This window comes from Gracilinanus agilis, chromosome 5 (assembly GCF_016433145.1).
Source record: "Gracilinanus agilis isolate LMUSP501 chromosome 5, AgileGrace, whole genome shotgun sequence".
Lineage (NCBI taxonomy): Eukaryota > Metazoa > Chordata > Mammalia > Didelphimorphia > Didelphidae > Gracilinanus > Gracilinanus agilis.
The window spans coordinates 312,174,361-312,193,959 of record NC_058134.1 but is presented as its reverse complement, the minus strand read 5'-3'; the positions used below and the strand labels follow the sequence as shown (position 1 = coordinate 312,193,959).

Sequence of the window (19,599 nt, the reverse complement as noted above, 5' to 3'; positions counted from 1 at the left end):
GGTCAAGAAAAGGCCATTAGAGCTGGCCGGAGAGAGGGCAGTGGAAGGTGCCTGCGTGATATCGGCTGGCGAGGAAGGCCAAAGAGGCAGCTCTCCCAGCGGCCACTTCAGAGAAGGCCCTGAGCTGGGGGGACGCAGCGTAGCGTGGCCGAGGCTGAAGGAGACACGAGAACAGCCGCCGCAGGAGGCAGGGACTTGGGAATGAGCTACAAGAGGGCTCTGTTTGGCAGGGCACGAATAGGAGTGAAGGAGACAAACGTCGGGAGGAATTCAAGGATGGAATTGGGCAAGGGATAACGAGCCACGGGGAGATGGACTCCACGAGGGCTCACAGGGGTGCAGATGCTGTGGCCTGGGACAAGAACGGGGAAGGAGGGAGGCCACAGAATAATGAAGGGCTACCACGGAACAAAGGGATTTGGGAGCCTGTGAACATGGAAGTAAGTGACCGCAGCAGCAGGGTAGGAGGAAGGGGTCAAGCAAAGGGAGACCTTGGAGCACCTTCTTAAAATCTGGTTATTTGAGGGAGCATCAACAGGCAGCCTGAAGTACTCTAGCAAGAGGCCGAGAACTGAGGCAGAAAGAAAACTGTGCGCCAGGCGCTGGCTCCCATGAACGAAGGAAGCGGCACGTGCTCGGGAGAGGAGCCCCCACTGTCTCAAATATCACAAAGTTATCCACCAGATTGCATGTCTCGGGAAACAAGTGATGGCATTGTAAGGAATAACTTCCTGCTCCCTCAGCACAAGCTCAAGGTAGAAGTTCATCACATCCCTATTAGAAGACCAGACTTAAAAATAACCACAATTACTAGCTTTTATACTGATTTCCCAATTACCTTGTTTTATCCTCGTAACAACCCTGGGAGTTGAAAGCTATTTATTATAACCATATCACAGATAAGGAAACCGAGGTCTAGGAGAGGTTAAGTTAAACAGCTAATGAGTAGGATAGGAATTCAAGTTTTCCTGTTCCTTCTCCCATAGTGTCACCACATTGGTACAGACCCTCATCTCCTCACACTTGGACTATTGCAATAGTCTGCTGATGGGTTGTCTTCCACAAGTCTCTCCCTGTTCCAGTCCATTTTCCATTCAGCTGTCAAAGTGATTTTTCTAAAGCACTATCCTCTATTCAAGAAACTCCAGTGGCTCCCTATTACTTTCAGGATCCAATTAAATCCTCTGTTTAGCTTTTGGAGCCCTTATTGATCTGCCCCCAGCTTTTCAGTTCTTTTACACGCTATACCTCCCCTTCTCTGTATATTTTTCAATTCAGAGTCACCACCCTTGAATGAGACATTTGCACCTCCCAATCCTGGAGATTTTTATGGACAGTCCCTCAAGCACAGAATGCTTTCTCTCATCATCTTTGCCTCCTGGTTTCCTTCAATTTGCTTCTAAAATTCCACAAGAAGCCTCTCCCTGTTTGCCTTCCCTCTGGGCATTATATCCAACATATTCTGCATAAATCTTGTTGGTTGGTGTTCAGGCCCTTCCAGGCTTTCCCTTAGAGGTCGGCCCTTTTTCTTGCCCTTTGTTGGGCAACGTGGCTAACGTGGAAATATGTTTTTGCAGGATTTCACATGTACAACTAATGTCATGTTGCTTACATTCTCAATGGATGGAGAAGGGACATAGAAAATTTGGAACTCAACAATAATAAGAATATTAAAAATAAATTACATAACCATATTATGTATTTATTTTATATAGATGTTGTGAAAGGGAATTCTTGGTTCTCTGTGAGTTCACACCTTACTTGATGCTAGGTGAGAACAAGCCAGAAATTTAAGAGTTTACACATTCAGAAAGGTGTGAATTCAAAGGTGAGAACTCAGACAATTTGGAAGCTGTCGTTGGTCCCCGTGAAAAGGGGCAGGGATAAGAAACCACCATAAAAGCCATGAAAATCCCTGAGGAGGGAGGCTGGTGAAGGAATCTGGTGAAGGAGGCTAGTAGAGAGTGAACTCCAAGAAGAGAGTCACTCCAAGAAGGAAGTCAGCTTCAAGTAAAAGGTTGGCTCAAAGAAGAAAGTAGGTCTCAGGCATCGCATTCAGCATCAGTCATTGTCTTGGGGGAGTGGATGGCTGGTTTTCCCTTCCTTTCTTCTGGAGAGAGTTTAATTCTGATAGAAGGTTAACAAGTCCTGGCTGAGCCAAGCACTGGAACAATATTTAATTAAATAGGTTAATGTCTTTTCTACCCTTTTGTACTTTCACTCTTTCTACCTCTTTTATAAATAAAAGATTTATAATTTTCATATAATTGGACAAACCATTAATTTTAACATTTACAATGTATATTACATATATATTTTCAAACTTCTTTAGCATATTAAATCTTCTTTCAGGTAGAAACTCCAAGTCTTTGGCCTAAGAAGCTCTAGAGCCAACAGTTTCATTCAATTCTCTGCATTTGAGACTTCAAACCTGTATATATTTTTATAAAATCCATGATTTAAAATTTTGTTTGAGAAAAATTTCAGGGAAAGAAGCTTGCTAACTCCTTGAATTCAGAAAATGAATCGTCTGGAGAAAGATGCTTGCCGAAACCTACACTGAATCAAGAAGATCAAGAATGAACTTTGGGGTGCAATTGATTGAACTGAAAGGGGTTGAATACATTTTTTCTGAATGTGAACTCTTATGCCAAAGGGGACTGCCCCCTAATTATTGGCCTTTTGTCAATGTGTGTTGATTTCTCTCTCTCTCTCTCTCTCTCTCTCTCTCTCATATTTCCCTCTTATCTCTAACTATTGTAGTTTCCTCTTAGAAGATGCAATATTGTATGCACCTGTAGTTAGAAGATTTTTAGGGGTACAAGTTGATTATGTCAAATGATCCATCGGGGAGACTAGTTTTCCAAAGGATCACACAGGGGATTGTGAAAATGGGATTAACTCTCCCCTGTCCACTTTTAGATTTAATTCCAGAAGTGCATACACCCCACATTATGCTTGAGGTCTATAAACCATGTATGCTAAAAGTGGGTGACAAATGAGAAATGACTGACTGCCAGTCCTAAGAAAATTCTAAGACTACGATTGGTCCACGTAAAGTGGAGGAAGGCACAAGAAGTGACGCAAAGAAACATCTTTAAAAGCAGTTGTAACTTCCTGTGAGGGGGAGTTCTTTGGAGTTTAGAGTTGGAGGCTGGTGAAGGATTTGCTTTATGGACCTGAGACCCTGACATTGGTGAGGCAGCTCTTGGACCTTCCTTTAGGACTACCATGTGGGTGAATAAAAAGGCTGAATCCTTTCCTGGCCTTCTGTATGGACTAGCCTCTGGAGAGGCCCCCATCTTGGAAGAGGCTTTGTGGCTGGAGTCCTTGCTTTATTCATCACCGGGCCCTTGGCTGAAGGCTGACATGAATGACAGTGTCCTTGCATTTATTGGCTGTTGTATCATCTCACTTTTAGTCTGAGAGAAATGGTTTTCCTGTTCACTCAGTTCCCAAGTATCACCAGGTAATTTTCTTCTGCTTCATTTCCATGTCTCTAAAGTTATTCTCCCTTCATAAAGAGGCCCAGGGCACACTGCCACAACTTGGCTCCTTCCATTTTTTAATAACAAAACTGCCTCTGCCATATGCCGGCTCTCCAACCATGTTAAAATCATAATATGCTGGAGAGACGTGGGTGAGTGTTTGAAAACTCTCCACGTGGCTCTACACCTTCATGGTTCACTGAAGTATAACAGCAAACAACTGTGTAGTTTACAAAAGTGTGGCATGAAGAGCGGACAGGGCAGAAGTTACTAAATCTCCTTGAAAAATGGAGAAGTTACCAGTACAGGAAACGTTAATGAAAAACTCTTTTAAGGTTTTCCATCGCCCTTATCAGACTGAGAGAGAGTAAAAGACGAAGGACCAGTGGTGATATGGTTGTGTGAAGAGAGCCTGGATAAAACACTGAAGCCTTTTGTTTTTGACACCACATCCATTTTCCAAAACAGCTTTTGCGTCCAGCGGCCCTCCATCCGTCCCCTCTACCCCCCAGACACAGAACCTTCCCTGGTAACACTAAACCACTTAAGTAAAACTCAGTGATATGTGTAGCATCCGGAGTGTCAGTATTCCTCTCCTTTGAGAAGGTTTCTTTTATTATTTATCCTCTGGAACAGGAGAAATCTCTGAATTCAGTTGCCTTGTGTACTGATGTACTATAGATGGAAATGGAAATGGTTCAGGGGCTTTGGAAAACAATTTAGAATTACATTGGAAAAGCCACAGAGAGGCAGAAGAGAGAGAAGGAAAGATCTAGGAACAAAGAGGGGGTTCACCTGTTGGGAAGCAAACAAAATATAGCCTTCGGGTAGGTGTAAAGGGAGTACCACTCTGCTCAAAATATACAGCTATGGATGGACTATTACTGTGCTGTAAGGAACAACAGGCAGGTGCTTTCAGAAAGAGCTGGGTGCAGGGTGAGATGGGCACAACCGGGAGAAGCTGTGCACAGGATACATTGTAGCCCGATCCGTGTAACTGACTTGCTACCAGCAGCACGCAATGAGCCAGGACTGTGCCGAGGGACTTGGAGAAAGCGGCTCTCCACATCGAGAGAAAGAACTGTGGGAGCGGAAAAGCAGAAGAGAATTTGTGATTGATCCCTTGTTTATCTGGCTGCAGGATGGGGGGTTGGGCGTTAAAAGATCACTCTGACAAAAAGGAATAAGCAGAAACAGGTTCTGAACAATGATGCATGTCCAACCCAGCGGAATCTCTTGTCAGCTCCAGAAGGGAGGATGGAAGAGGGGAGGGAGACAACAAGAATCATGTAGCCTTGGAACACTTAGGTGTACATTTGTTACTGGAATAAAATAAAGAAAAATAAAAAACACCCCTATTAGAACATTCGAGAACTAGGGCAAGGTTCCTATGAACTGCTACAGGGGACAAAAGGGGACGGGGGCACCGATGAACACAACCTCCACACTGACTCTGATGAGGATAGCCCTCAGGGGCAGCCGAGACTGATCGGAGACTAAAGGCAACCTCTAATTTCTATTCTAGGGTACACTAATGAAGTGTGTTTTCTTCCTGGCAGGTAGGTGGCAAATCTGAAGACAGGATGCTGCAAAATGTTTTCAGATAAAGTATTTTTAAAAAATAATTTCCCTTTATTTGTGAGGGAGGATGTTATTGGAATTAGAGCATAACAAGAAATTATGATGATATGAGAGAAGTAATGGGGCAGCTAGGCGGCACAGTGGATAGAATGCCAGACCTGAAGGCGGGAAGACTCATCTTCCTGAGTTCAAATCTAGCCTCAGACACTTACTAAAACTGTGCAACCCTGGAAAAAACACTCAACTCTGTTTGCGTTGGTTTCCTCATCTGTAAAATGAGATGGAGGAGGAAATGGGCAACCACTCCACAATCTCTGCCAAGAACCCCTCCAAATGGGATCACAAAGAGTCAGACCCGACTGAGTATGGTGAACCACAACAAAAATAAGGACTCACCTTGCGAATATAAGAGAATCTGCATTTCTAGAAGAACACATGTGAACACCTGAACGAGATTCTCCAGCCCCAGAAGCTCAAAGACTTCCCAAAGAGGATAGTCTGAAAGGGGGAGTTCGTTGGGTCCGGGCCTCTGGCAAATGACAGGCTCGTAAACACCGTAGAACTTGAGCGACCTGCCCGGGGGAGGAAGGGGCACCTCGTAAAGGATGTTGTGGATGTAGCTCTCGAGCGGTAAGGGTGGGGGCTGCTGGGAGCTCACGGCCTTATAGAGCTGAAGCAGGAACTTCTTGCAAGCTTGCATGAAGGGCAGAGGAGTGATCAGACAAATGCTTTTGGAGACATACAGGGTGTCTCTGCCGATGTCGTAGGAGTTGTAGCGCTGGAGCTTGGCGAGGGACGTTGCATCTCCCTCATCCATGCTGCCGGTGAGGGAGTCCAGACTGCAGGAGGACGAGGCGCAGACGCCGCTGTAACGCTCGGCATTGTGCATCTGGTACAGGGTGTGCATGGCCGTGCAGATCTGCTTGCTCGTCACCTCCTCATAGAAGGTGAGCACGAAGCCGTAGGTGCGCGAGCCGTCTTCCCGGGTGATGATAAAGGAATGGAACTGGGGGTCTCTGCTGTCCTTGTGAGTCCTGAACGACAGCCCTTTCGGCATACAAAGCTGTGGGGAATGAAGGCAAAGTCAGGTCAGGCAGAGAGCTTACCTGGCAATGGGCCGATGCTTAAAGGAAGCCCACGAAAACAGGGGCTCCCCCCAGCTTCAGCCCTCCGTGAAAGGGCATTTTTTATTCCCTTTGTCGAAGTGAATCGATGAGGAGGAGCCTGAAGCACCCCTACTTTACACTAAGTCCCTAACAAAGAGTTCACACTTACTAAAGGACCACAAGCACTGCCCCCCTACTCCCACCCCCCAGGCAAATTGAGAGACTTTGATTGGTTCCTCCTGAGATGTGACAGAGCAGCCCACAGCGAAAGGCAGGAGAACCCAGAGAGACAGGAAGTGGCAGAGAAAACTGCTCATAAAAGCCAGCCGAGGCCATTCTGCTTCATTTCTACTGCCCTGGTGGTTCTGGCTGAGGGAGGCCGTCTCTGCTGGTGCCTGCGGGGGACGGCCCCTGCTGAAGAGACCACCAGGACTCCTGGCTGGAGATCGCACCTGAGAGCCTTTGTCGGAGTCCAGGTGGATGTCTTCAGACTGGCCTTTAGCTGGGCAATATTTTCTACCTCCTTCTTGTATTTCCCTCCTTACTAGTTCTACCTTGTGTAAAGCTACTAATCAGCCTCATGAATTAAAAGTTAATTTTATAGGGGCAGCTGGGTAGCTCAGTGGAGTGAGAGCCAGGCCTAGAGACAGGAGGTCCTGGGTTCAAATCCGGCCTCAGCCACTTCCCAGCTATGTGACCCTGGGCAAGTCACTTGACCCCCATTGCCCACCCTTACCAATCTTCCACCTATGAGACAATACACCGAAGTACAAGGGTTAAAAAAAAAAAAAGTTAATTTTATAAACGGCGACCACAACAATTCTTTTTTAACTCCTACATTTAGTCAAACCGTTCTTATAATCCTTATAATCTTGTAATCCTTACAACTTGCTGGGGTCACTGAACATTTCTGTGAGCCCCTGTTCTGACCACCTGAGGATCATGTGAGAGGACAGACTCAGTTTCCCACGGAAGCCAAACTTTCCCCACAGAAAATGCTGAATGAGGGCAGCTTGGAAAATCACTGCTTACTGCTTTACAATCTGGAACTTATTTACTGAAAATTAAACTCAGAGATTCTCTTGTACAGCCACTGAAGCAAGAAGAATAGAAACATGGAATTAAAGAACTGTTGTCAAATGAAGAGGAACGGTGAGCATCTTTCTAGAAAGGACGCTTTGGTTTGGTCATTTTTTGCATGGCCTTTAATGAGTCAGGCAGAACAGATGAAAACAGCCTTTCTTCAGCACACGATTCCCTCAGGAACGAACCTGACTGAGTCCGTGTGGGCTCAGGCCTGGGGAATGTGAGTGCGAGAGAGGACCACAGCCCTCTGGACCAGTGTACAATGAAATGCTTGTATTAGTGAGTAGTTAAAGATGTCATTGCTCCTGGAGAGATGATCATTCTGAGTTTGCTACTGAAGAATCATGCTAAAGGGATTTTCAGCAACATCAGGACAGAAAAACAGTACAGAAACATGGTAGTCTAAGGGCTGGACAGAGAGAAGCTGAAGGGGGAGTGAGGGAACCAGGATGGTTCTGGGGTTTCTTCCCAATATACTTTTCTTATTTCTGCTCTAATTTTTTTACCCTTGCTCATCCCTCCAGCCTGCTCTTCTGCTAGAAGTACAGGCTTCACTTTCAAGTTCAGGCTGGATTTCATGATCAGTCAAGTGACAAAAAGTCCCATCTGTTCCCAAACAATGGCTCACTGCTCCCCCTTTCCAAGATCTGCTCTTGTTCTGAGAGGAGCCAGGGTGGGGCGATGTTGGAGAGACCAAGAGGGAGCAACATGAATGTCCCCTTCCCAACAGGCAGAAAGCTACATAAACTGATGATTATGATATTAATCTTCTTAGCGAGTAAAGCATGAATGTTCACTCTACTTGTGTTAGAGGCCAAGTGTGAACATGTATGAACTACGAAGTCTTCATTAAACACTCCATGAATAATGGGGAGCCCTGGAAGCCAGCCAGCAGCTCCGGGGATCTGGGAAGGTATTCAGTTTAGGGAAGAAAGAAGAGAGTCGGAGACACAGTGGATTTGTGGAAGCTGTTCTGAGCACTTCCTGTGAAATTTTATTTTTTATACCTTTCTCGCACAGTCACACAAATGCTGGGAAAATTTACATTTCAAAATCAAAACATAGAAGAACTCAAGGTTATACCAATTACATAAGAGTTGGCACACTGAACTAGGTATAAAAAAGATTATACCTAGTCTAAACAGTCTTCAAGACTACCAAAACCCTACTTTATCTAAGTTTTATTTCAATAAAAAGAACCTTCAATGTATTTCAAAAGCAGAATAAAGTGTGAGAACTCTCAAATTCGGGGGGACAAGTCTAACGTGGGAAAGTAGTAAAGCGTGAGAATATTTTGGCTTATTCATACTGTGTCCTTCAAACTCCTGAGACAGAGCAAAAGATTAAAGCAGCTTCTGCTATTTTACTGAGAGTATGAACTGTTAACTCATTAAATGCTGGTTTATTATAGAGTAATTAATTAGGGGATTTCTATAAAGGGATTTTTCATAAGGGAATTTCTATAAGGGAATTTTCATATCTATACTACTCAAGGCTATCCTAAAAAATGTACATAGATTATAATAATTTCAATAATAAAAAGTGTTGGTCAGAAGAGAGTCACACAGAGGGGTCTGATTGGGTTATCCATCCATCCCGTGGCCTGATTTTCAAACAACAGGGATCCATGCAGGGCTCTGCCATCTGCACTGACTTGATGGAAACCTGATGGGTACCCTTATTTCTCTGAGGGGTTCTCCTCTCGTGCCTCTGGGGGGCTCCCAGCAGGGGAAAAATCATTTCTGTTCTGCATAACGAGCCTGAGCTAGCCCAGTGCTCCGAGTTAGTCACCTGCTGGAAGAACAATCTCATAAACCCAGAAACCTTCCCTGGAAGACCTTTCACAGTACTGCTGCGTCAGGAGAAATGACGGGCGGGCGAATTTTTTAAAAGCCTGGAAAAGACCTGCGTGAAATGAGGAGGAGGAAATGAGCAGAAGCAAGAGAAAATCATCAACAGGGACAGAAATTCTGTACGAAGAATAATGTGTGCATATCCACCTCCAGAGAAAGAAGTGACCAAGAGAAACAAGTAAAACAGTTTCTCTCTCTCTGAAGATAGGATTAACTCTCCCCTTATTACTTTTAAATTTAATCAACCAAAAAATGAAGACACTCCTACTTAAACAGGGGAGGTCCACAAACCACCTCCTAAAGTGGTTTACACCTCCAGAAGCCACCGACTGCCCCCCTGGACAGTGCTAAGCAAATTTAAAGACTGTAATTGGTCCCCATAAAAGTGGAGGGCGGGACAGGAAGTGACGTTAAGAAAGGTCTTTAAAAGAGGCTGAAACTTCCTGACAGGAGGTTTTTGGGCTGAATATGGAGCAAGGAGGCCAAGGGGACTCTGGTAAGACTGCTCTTGGATCTTCTCCCTTTGGAGCCACTGCTTGGGTGAGTGAAAAGCTAACTCCTTTCCTGGCTTCTGGAGAGATTAGTTTCCGGAGAGGTATTCACCACCCGGCCCTCCAGCTGAGGGCTAATTAGCCCTGCCTGGGTTGAGTCAGGGGCTGGAGCAAATATTTAGTGTTAGGTTAGATATCTTACTCTACCCTCTTTCATATTTCTCTACTTTCACCCTTCTTCTCTTTTTGTAAATAAAGCTGCTAAAGAGTCATTTCTGACCTGAGCTGTATTAATTATTTTTAAATTGGTGACCACATATTCTTATATTTAGTCCAATCATAAATTTAATCCCTATATTTCTTTGTCTTAGTAACAACCCTATGACAGAAGGGCAAGGGCTAGGCAAACAAAGTTAAGTGACTTGCCCAGGGTCACACAGCTAGGACGTGTCTGTGGCTACATTTGAACCCAGGACCACCCAACTCTAGACCATCTACTGGGTCCACCTGGCTGTCCTTTTATCATGTATCTTTTTTCCAAATGATGCCTTCCCTAGTGCAGAGAGGGGAGGGAGTTAGCCAGAAATCTTAATGTAACAAACAAATTAATTTTTAAAAATAACAAATTATTCCTAATGTATACTGCCCTAAGCCTTTGCTCCAACTCCTCATGCTCTGAGTCACAGGCCTGGTCTATTCATTAAAGGAATTCCCAAATCTCAGGAAAGAATTTATAACCAAATAAAGAGAGCATTAGGGGACATAAAACAGACAATTCTAATTATATTACATTAAAACGGGTTTGCACAACAAAACCAATGCAACAGTCCCAGACTAGAAGAAAAGCAGAAAATACAGGAAATTTTTACAGTAAATTTCTCTGATTTAAGTCTCATTTCTCAAACATATAGAGAGCGGAGCCAAGTCCCCTCCAGGTATCCAGTTGAATGTTTTCTATATTAATTGCTTAACGCCCCTGGAGGAAGTTGCCCAACTTTGTTCCGGTCCACTATAAATTGATATCACATGGGTGCAGCTGCTGCCGTGTGCTTCCTGCCTCGTTTTATGCAATGTGCTCCAAACCTTCTCTTCTCTCCTTCATCTACCTGCACCATTCCCAATTCAAAAAAAGACCTTGCTATCATACATTGCTGCAAAATTGGGGCCATCAACATAAACTCCTTCTCCCTTATTTCCTGCCCCAAATCTCATCTCTTTTATCTCTCATTCTTTTCTCCTTTGCTCCAGCCTTGGAAGAAATGTCCCTTCTTCTTCCTAACATCAGCTCCCGCTTGTACACCTTGGATCCCACTACTCTCATCTCCTGCAGGAGCCCATCTCTTTAATTACCTCCTCTGCCTCCTTAATTTTTAGCATTCCTTAGTCACCATTCCTTTCCCCTTGTTCTGTTCAGAGGCCTTCCTCGACTCTTCCCCAATCTGTGTAAAATGCTGTTTCCTTCACACAAGAGCAGGCTGGCTTGTAGGAAGGACTAGAAAGGAGTAAAAATTCCCTGGCTTGTGACAGACTGACTTTGGGCCCCACTCTCAGTCAGACCCTATTTGCTCACTCAGAGGTCATCTGACAGCTAACAGAGGAGGCTTCCCAGCCACTCATTCCACAGGGGCACTTGGTTCAAGTAGATGAAAACATGCCCAACCCAGAGGAGGCCACTGCCAGGGACTCATGGGGGCAAAGGGATCTGACTCCACCCAGCTGGGTCTTTTTATGAGGATTTATGACCTTAGTCAGGCCAGATTCTACCCAGAGGCAACAGTTTGACATTTGCCAATTAAGCTCCAGGGACAGTTTTGTTGCCTTTTGGGGAAAACTAGCTAAGGCTCCTATGGGGGTGAGGAACTCTGGTCTATCAAATGAGGTCCAGAAAAGCTGTTTTCCATTTGTAAATGAATAGTACACTTGTGAAAGGAGGAGGAAAATGAATAGACCAGGAAAACCCTGATAAAATCCCCAAACACAAAAACCAAAATGTTTTCCAGAAAAAATGGAGGCCAAAGGTTAAGAGGACTAAATAGAGACCTCAGAGGACATGTCTGAATAAGAGAAATGACTGAAGCAGCATCTCAGGGTTTGGGAGGGTAAAACTACCAACTAGTAAGTCAGGTAACAACCTGGAAAGTGATATGGGGGAGGGGAACTCCTGGGTTCGGGAAAGAAACCTGTCTCAAGAGTGAGAGGACTCCGACACTTAGCTTAAAAGTAAAAAAGAGAAATTTACTAATTACACAGAATTATTAGCCAGCAAGACAGCATGAGTGGAGCGACCCTGGGGGCTGCTCCCAGAATGCCTCAGTGCAGAGGTTTTTATATTCTTTACAGCAGGGAGTAGGAGAGGTCCTGGTGTGGATGTGACTCTGCAGTCCTACGCAGGCACTCAGGCGGGGAAGGGGTCTGCCTGGGACCCTCAGGGTGTGTCTTTGTCTAGCTCCACCTAAAGGACCTCGGGAGCATCTGGGACAGAAGGGGGAAGGCCTGTGTCAGAAAGTCTGCGCTTTCCCTCCTCAGGCCAATCACAACCAAGAGGAGGCTCCGAGGACAACCCCTGGATCCACTGAAGATTCCAGGAGAGAAAAAAGGCAGCAGGAGCCCAGCAGGATCAGCCTGGGAGGCTGCAGTGAAAGGAAAAGCGTTGCTTTGCAGACTGATTTCAGGGAAAACAGGCTGCAATTCTGTTTGCCATCACAAAGCCGAGCACTTGCTCGGTGCCCTTTCTGGCTAAATGTGAGACTTTTAAAAACTTGTTGCATTTCCTCGACTTCGGAGCCGAAGACGAAAGCTTTGCCCTGGGAGGGAGAAGATTAGGAGCAAGAGAGGAGCAGGTAGCAGAGAACAGCTTCGTCCCACCTGAACTGTTCCCAAGGGCCTGAGGTCAGCAAAGTGCCTGGAGCCCTCCTTCCTGTTTCTCCCTACCGGGCTTCTAGAAGTAATTGCCCCCCTTCCCTACAGCTACTGCAGGGACCTTTACGGGTTAATTGTGTGTGACACACTGATCACTGCTGCTTTCTCTTGATTTAAAAGAAAAAAATCCTTACCTTCTGTCTTAGGAACAAATCTAAGAGAAAAGGGCAAGGGCTAGGCAAAGAGGGCTAAGTGACTTACCCAGGGTCACAAAGCTGGAGAGTTTGGGAGTGTAGACATTTTTTTTAAATTTAAATTTATTTGTGATACATTAAAATACCCAGTTAACTCTCTCCCTTCCTCCTCTCCCCCTAATTAGGGAAGGCATACTTTGACAAAAAGATGTCTAAAACAATGTCTTGCTATTTATCAGTTCCATCTTTGGAGGTGGAAGTAGGCTCTGCCCATCCAGGAACAAAGAATATTTCTCCCAACTATTTAAATGTGGTTTTATTTGTATAAAAGGTGTTTTGTAATTATGTGTATACAATTCCTGGCTTTGTAATTAAAATGACAATACTACCTAGCCTCATCTACTTCCTCAATGCCATTCCCATTAAATTAAATCGCTGGGACCACCTTGGAATCCAGACCTTCCCCCAAACCTAGTCCTCTACCCACTGTACCGCCCAGCTGCCCCTACTGCATTTTCTCTAGAGTGAATGACTTATCATTTATGACCTAAACATTTGCTTACTAATGAGGCAAAATCAATGATAATATATACATACATACATCACATGTATTATCATTGCTTTTGCCTCATTAGTAAGCAAATTCTATTTAAGAATTATTCGGCTGGCAAAAAATTTTACAGTGAGTTTCTTTGATAAAGGCCTCACTTCTCAAATATAAAGGGAACTGAGCCCAACTGACAAAAATTAGAGCCAAATATTCCCTAGTTGATACACGGTTAAAGGGCAGGCCTGGCAGCTTTCAGAAGAAATCAAAGCTATCTACAGTCAACTGAAAAAAAAAAAAAGCTCTAAATCATGAGGGGAGAGAGGGGGGAAGGGAGAGACAGACAGACAGAGAGAGAGAGAGAGAGAGACAGACAGACAGACAGACAGAGAGAGAGAGGGAGGGAGACAGACAGACAGAAGAAGAACTCAGAAAAGGTCGGTGACCTGGGCGAGAGCAGCTTCTGCTCAGTCGTGGGAATGGAGATTAAAAAGTGAGGGAGCGGAGCCCCCAGTGAGGAGACGGCACGAGCCCCATGTTTCAGTCAGTGGCGTGTACCGTGGCCCCTCTTCTGCCTTCTCAGGGGAAGCACACTTCTGGGGCCCGGGGCAGCCTGTGGGGGTTCTCCCTCCTCTCCACCCAAGATCCTTGGCTGGCATTTCCATGTACATCAAATAAGTTCACCCCAACGATGTGCCATTCGTTTCTTTAATCCGGTCGATTTGATTCTTTTTAGTGGGATGCAGAGTCAAGTAGCCTTGAGGGGACGGGCTTCCAAACGTCCTTCCCAATCACCGTCCTGGGAGACTCAAGTGCTTCCGAGACAAAATAAAAACTCCCGGCCCCTCGCAATCCAGCTCCCACGGAGCTTTCTAGGTTTTTAACACACAAGACACTCGTGTAACCAATATGACATTTTTCCCTCTATTTCCACAGCAATACAATCTGTCTCCAGGCCTAAAATAGTCTTCCAGGGATGAGATGCTCCGTCTCCTCGTTTCCCACCTGGCTGCTCTGCTGACTTCCAAGATCACACTAGCTCTGCTCTTCGCCCCTCCTCAGTATCTCTTTCTTGGGTTGGAAAAAGCAGATGGTAGGCCCCAGAGCACCCCTCCCAGCCCCCCTTGCATATAAGGAGGGGACCCAGGTACTAGCCCTGCTCTGCGGTGAGCTCCTTGAAGGCACGACTGTCTTCTGCTTTTCCAGGTGTCTCCAGGGCTGAGCCCAGGGGCTCGGGTTACTGACACACTCTTCCTCTTTGGGTGCAGCCTCTTACACCTCCCTTAGACTCAGGCACCAATTTCTACGAGAAGTCTTTTCCTTTTTAATTTTATTTTTATTGTCATATAGAACCCACTTCCATATTGGTCATGGTTGTAAAAGCAAACTCACACACAACCAAAGCCTAAAGACACAGAAGGGAAGGACGACTCCAGCCGTCCTTTCTCTGGAGGGGGAGAGCATTCCGCACCCCAAGTCTTTCCGGGCTGTCTCAGATCTCTGCGCCGCTGAGAGGAGCCCCACTTTCACAGACCACCCTCGTCCGGCATTGCTGTCACCGTGTACAGCGCTCTCCTGCTCCTGCTTGCTTCTCTCCAGCTTTTTCTGAAAGCACCTTGCTTATCATTTCTCACCGCACCCAGGACTCCACCAGCAACGCGTGCCACAGTTTGTTCCCCAACTGGTGGAACCTCCCCTCAGTTTGCAATCAGGAAGTCTTTTCTGATCTCCCTCGAGCTCATTGGCCCATCCGAGGTCTACATCAAGTGTTTAGTCCTCTGGGTGCGTGCTGATGCCCCCGTGGAGGGTCAGATCTCTGAGGTCAGGCCTGCCTCGCTCTTACTTATCTTCAGGATCTAGCCCAAAGCCGGGCACATGATGGGCACTCACTGACGGCTCACTCAAACGAACTGCTTAGCTCTGCTTGATGACAGACAGCATCTATGTGTCAATTCATATTAGCTCTCAGAAGGCAGCAGTATAAGAACTTTCGCTTGAAAAAAGGTAGAACTGGCTCTCCAGTGGGCATCTCAAACTGGACTCAATATCGTCCCCCCAAACCCTTCGCCTCTCCTACCTTCCCCATTACTGTGAGAGGGCGACCCGCCCCCCCAGTCCCTTGTCCACAACCTGGGTGTCACCCTTAAATCCTCCCTCCTCTCACCCCCTAGCCCACCTCCCCCCAAATCCAATTTGTTACCAAGCTCTGACCATTCCACCTTCGCATCTCCCCTCCAATATGCCCCCTTCTCTGATGTGGCACCCCCACTCCAGTCCAACCTCTATTCAGCTCCCAAAATGACTGCACGCCTCCAACCGAGTCACTTCCCTAAATCCCATTTCCTCCAGGAAGTCTTTCCCAGCCCTTCCTCCCATCACCTGGCAGACACTGACTGGCAGAAGAAAAATACATACCATATTTACTGCATCTTGGTCAAAGGGGTTCCATTCTACATTCTGCGGGTAGTGGGCCAAAACCCTGGACTTGAAAGTTCTTCTCAAAGGACTTTGGTCAAAGTTTTCTCCTAGAAGGAAACAAACAACTAAGATTTAGTAACCAAAGCCTTTAAAATACGTTGGCATTGCCTCTATTATGACTGAGTTGGGGTTTCTCAAGACTTTTTGTAGATAGATTTATTTTAAATTTTATGAATAATTAAAGACACTGAATTAATTATAAACTTGGTATCATTCCCCCTCAGTTTGAACCCATTTGATTCCAGACCCGTAACATTACAACAATAAAAGAAAGGCGGTTTTTCTTGAGTTATGGACTGGTATCACTCTTGACAAATATTGCTGTGGAAAGATCATCCAGAGGAGGCTATGTGAACCTTAACAGAGGAGGCACACGTGGCCTCCATCAAACATCTAAAACAATACCAGCCTCAACAGTCATCAAGAAATCCAAAGAGAAACAAGCTGGAGCACCTCCATCAAGCCAGAGACTGAACCAAGATATTCCAGATTCCTGCTCTGGGTGTTTTTTGAGGGAGTCCTCTGTTCCTTCTGCCCCCAGAGCAGAGGATATGCAGGCGAAATCTGTGCTGGTCCTGTGTTTGGAGGGGGTCAAGGGGGATTGGGTCTTCTTTCCTCCTGTGTAGGGACTTCCCGATGGTGACTGGGACAATCACTTACTAGAGCACGTCCCAGGTCTTTGTGGGAGCTGACTGTTCGCCTCCGATTTGGGCAGTCACATTTGGTTTGTTTTCTTCCCCACCAGGGTAGGGGAGTATATGCAAACGGAATGGCCAGAGGAGGCAAAAAGAAAAACAGCATTAAGGCATTTTCTTCTTCTTCTTTAAATAGAGGGAAAAGAACAGTCAGGCCAGTGAGGCCCGACAAGCAGGAAAGCTTTTAAGGAAGGCGGGTGATCCCCTAAAAAGAAAGGCCCGCTCTACAGAAGAGTGCGGCTTTCTGGGTCTGCAAATGGCTATTCTGGCTGACGTTTACATTCAGAATAAAAGTAATTTTTACCAAAGAAAGCAATGAGAGAAAAGTTAGAGAGGAAGTGGGCCTAGGAAGCTCCCCATTAGCGAGGGCTCACACTTGTCAGTCAAGCCTCAGGAAGGATTCCTGGATTGGTGGTGGGAAAACTAGATTTCTTTCCAGGTAGTTTCCAAAACGAAGATTCTTTCCTTTCCCACGAAGTGTTTGTCCCAGGTTTGCCGGTCTATTCCTCAGTATTCAAGCCGGCGTCTAGCACGGAGTAAACGTTCACTAAACACTTGCATTGAAGAGAGGAATGTGGGATGATACGTCACCCTTTCTGCAGTTTACTCTTCTCCCCCAGCGACAGCTTTTCCTTTTTTCCCCCCTCTTTAGTCTTAGAATCGATTAGCAGAGCTTAGCCAAGGAGAGCAGCAGACAGACTCTGCCCTGGCCCAGACCACTGTAGGAGCAGCGAAACCTTGCAGGGGCCCAGTCTGTCCTTGACATTCCACAAAAATGCCCAAGAACTTGGCAGCAACAAGATGAGCCCAGACCTTCCCTCCACACATATATGTAGGTAGAGCTCCCAACACCATATCCAAAGTCAGGAAGTAGGTTAGAAGAATGAGCAAACAAACAAACCCCAATGAACTACTATAGTGGCAGGAACGCTTAAGACAAACACACAAGAAAAGAAGGAGCTCAGCCCATATACAAGCAATGCCTCAGAGAAACTGGGCCCAAACTCAATTGGAATTCTTGAAAAAGATGTAGCTTTGTCTTTTTTAGAAAAAGAATGTAAAATGTTTTTATAAATAAACAAGAAGGAAAAAATGGGAAAGAAAGGAGAGTTGTAGAAGAAAGAACTGGAAAGGAAGTGAGCAGCTTGGCATATGAAGTACAAAACCCTGCCCAAGTAACAAACACTTCAGAAATTAGAATGAACTGAACAGAAGCCAGAACTTCATAAAGCAACAAGGAATATTAAAACAAAGCCAACAGGGTGGAGCTGGGTAGCTCAGAGGATTGAGAGCCAGGCCTAGAGACGGGAGGTCCTGGGTTCAAATCTGGCCTCAGACACTTCCCAGCTGTGTGACCCTGGGCAAGTCACTTGACCCCCATTGCCTACCCTTACCACTCTTCTGCCTTGGAGCCAATACACAGTATTAACTCCACGACGGAAGGTAAGGGCCTAAAAATAAAATAAAATAAAATAAAACAAAGCCAACAGGCTAAAAGAAATAAATTAATTATTGAATGAATAATAAGATACCTCAAAGCAAAAACAAACTGACCTACAAAACAGGTCAAGGAAGCAAATCTTAAAAATCACTGGATCTCCAAGCACCATATGTAACAAAAAGAACAAAAAAAAGTGCAGATAGATATGGGATTTCAAAAAATCTTAACCATGCCCAGAACTCTTGGAATCAGAAGGCAAAGCGGAAACAGAAATAATCCACTGTCACCTCCTAAAAGAAATACCAAGAACATCAACAGCAAAGATGGAGGAGTAACTAGGACAGCAACTCCAAGTCACCATGAAAGTTCTTTCTGACCAAGAGTAAAATATCGCCACAAAATGAATACAGGAGTGAAAGAACCAACAAGGAAACAGAGTGAAACAACCTTCAAGAAAAGAAAAACCCAAAATTTAGTCAGAGACCATCTAGAGAACTGAGGTGAAAAAGGAGCAAAGCTAGCAAGAGGCATTGCAGCGAGTGAAGAGCAAGCCAAAAGCAAACCACAACCCCCCTCCACTCCCCACACCTGCTGTACCAGGTTTCAAACTTAAACTCCAGCTAACATTCAGACCCTGGAATCCTGCCTGGGCAAATAGTGGTCCAAGCCAACTCATACCCCTGGAAATTTCAAACCTGTGGAGAAGTCTGGAGTCCTAGCCCAGGGCAATCTGGGATGAAGGGGGCTGATCCCTGTGGGCCCAGAGCAAAGCCAGGAATCCCAGTCTGGGTTTGGGATGAGGACATAATCCATGGTTTGAGGTGAGGACAAAGTTCTCAGAGGGAGCCCTCCCCCCCAAGATCTTTTTGCCCCAAACTAAAGACAGAGCTTCAGGGCGGGGCAATCAAGGGTGTGCCTGATTTAATCAAGAACACCTGGAGACCAGAAACTTGAGCCTAAGCTTGGGGCTAGAATTTGATCAGCCCCTGACCTGATCAAGTTCTGAGTGAGATCAAGCTTATACCCAAGCCTGAGGAAAGTCTTTAAGCTATCAGCAAGGGTCAATTGATTCAGCACAGGGAGGGGTTTCTCAGAGCTCTCAGCCCACAGAGCATCTATCTGGTAAACTAATAACAACCCAGAAAACAAGCTGAAAATAGCATTAAGGAAGGAATGAAGTTTTTAAGAGGATACCCCAATTTCCCAGAAAACAAAGTGTACCTATAATTAGATAGGAAAACAAAACAAAAAAAAAGCACCTAAGTAAAAACTTTTTTTTTTTTTAAACCCTTAACTTCTGTGTATTGGCTCCTTGGTGGAAGAGTGGTAAGGGTGGGCAATGGGGGTCAAGTGACTTGCCCAGGGTCACACAGCTGGGAAGTGTCTGAGGCCAGATTTGAACCTAGGACCTCCCATCTCTAGGCCTGACTCTCATTCCACTGAGCTGCCCAGCTGCCCCCTCTAAAGACTTTTTATGGAGACTAAGTGCAAGGTACAGATACAGAAGGGGGCAGCAAAAGCAAAGGAAGCACATGCAAAGTCCAAAAGAAAAATATGGGTTACAAATGCATGCATACTTGCAAAATCCACTGATGATAAAAATACAGAGATTGAATTTAATTTAAACCCCAAGTAGACTCTTTGGCTAGACTACATAGGCAATGAACTTATTTCCTCTTGAGAAAGGAGAATACATGTCACTGAAGGCCAATCAATCATTCAATAAGAACTTACTATGTGCCAATGAATTGTGAAATGTGCTGGGGACAAAAAGGGGGAA

At 45.4% G+C, this 19,599-nt stretch overlaps 1 protein-coding gene across 1 annotated transcript in view; it reads right to left on the bottom strand.

Annotated features, from left to right (window-relative positions):
* Window positions 1-19,599, bottom strand: part of DENND5B (DENN domain containing 5B) — a 221,548-nt gene that overhangs the window by 147,534 nt on the left and 54,415 nt on the right. Inside the window, exons 4-5 of the mRNA XM_044679311.1 lie at window positions 15,621-15,730; window positions 5,466-6,132 (exon numbers count right to left, since the gene is read on the bottom strand). Of these exons, the coding sequence (XP_044535246.1) occupies window positions 5,466-6,132; window positions 15,621-15,730 (777 nt within the window). The remainder of the gene's footprint in view (window positions 1-5,465; window positions 6,133-15,620; window positions 15,731-19,599) is intronic.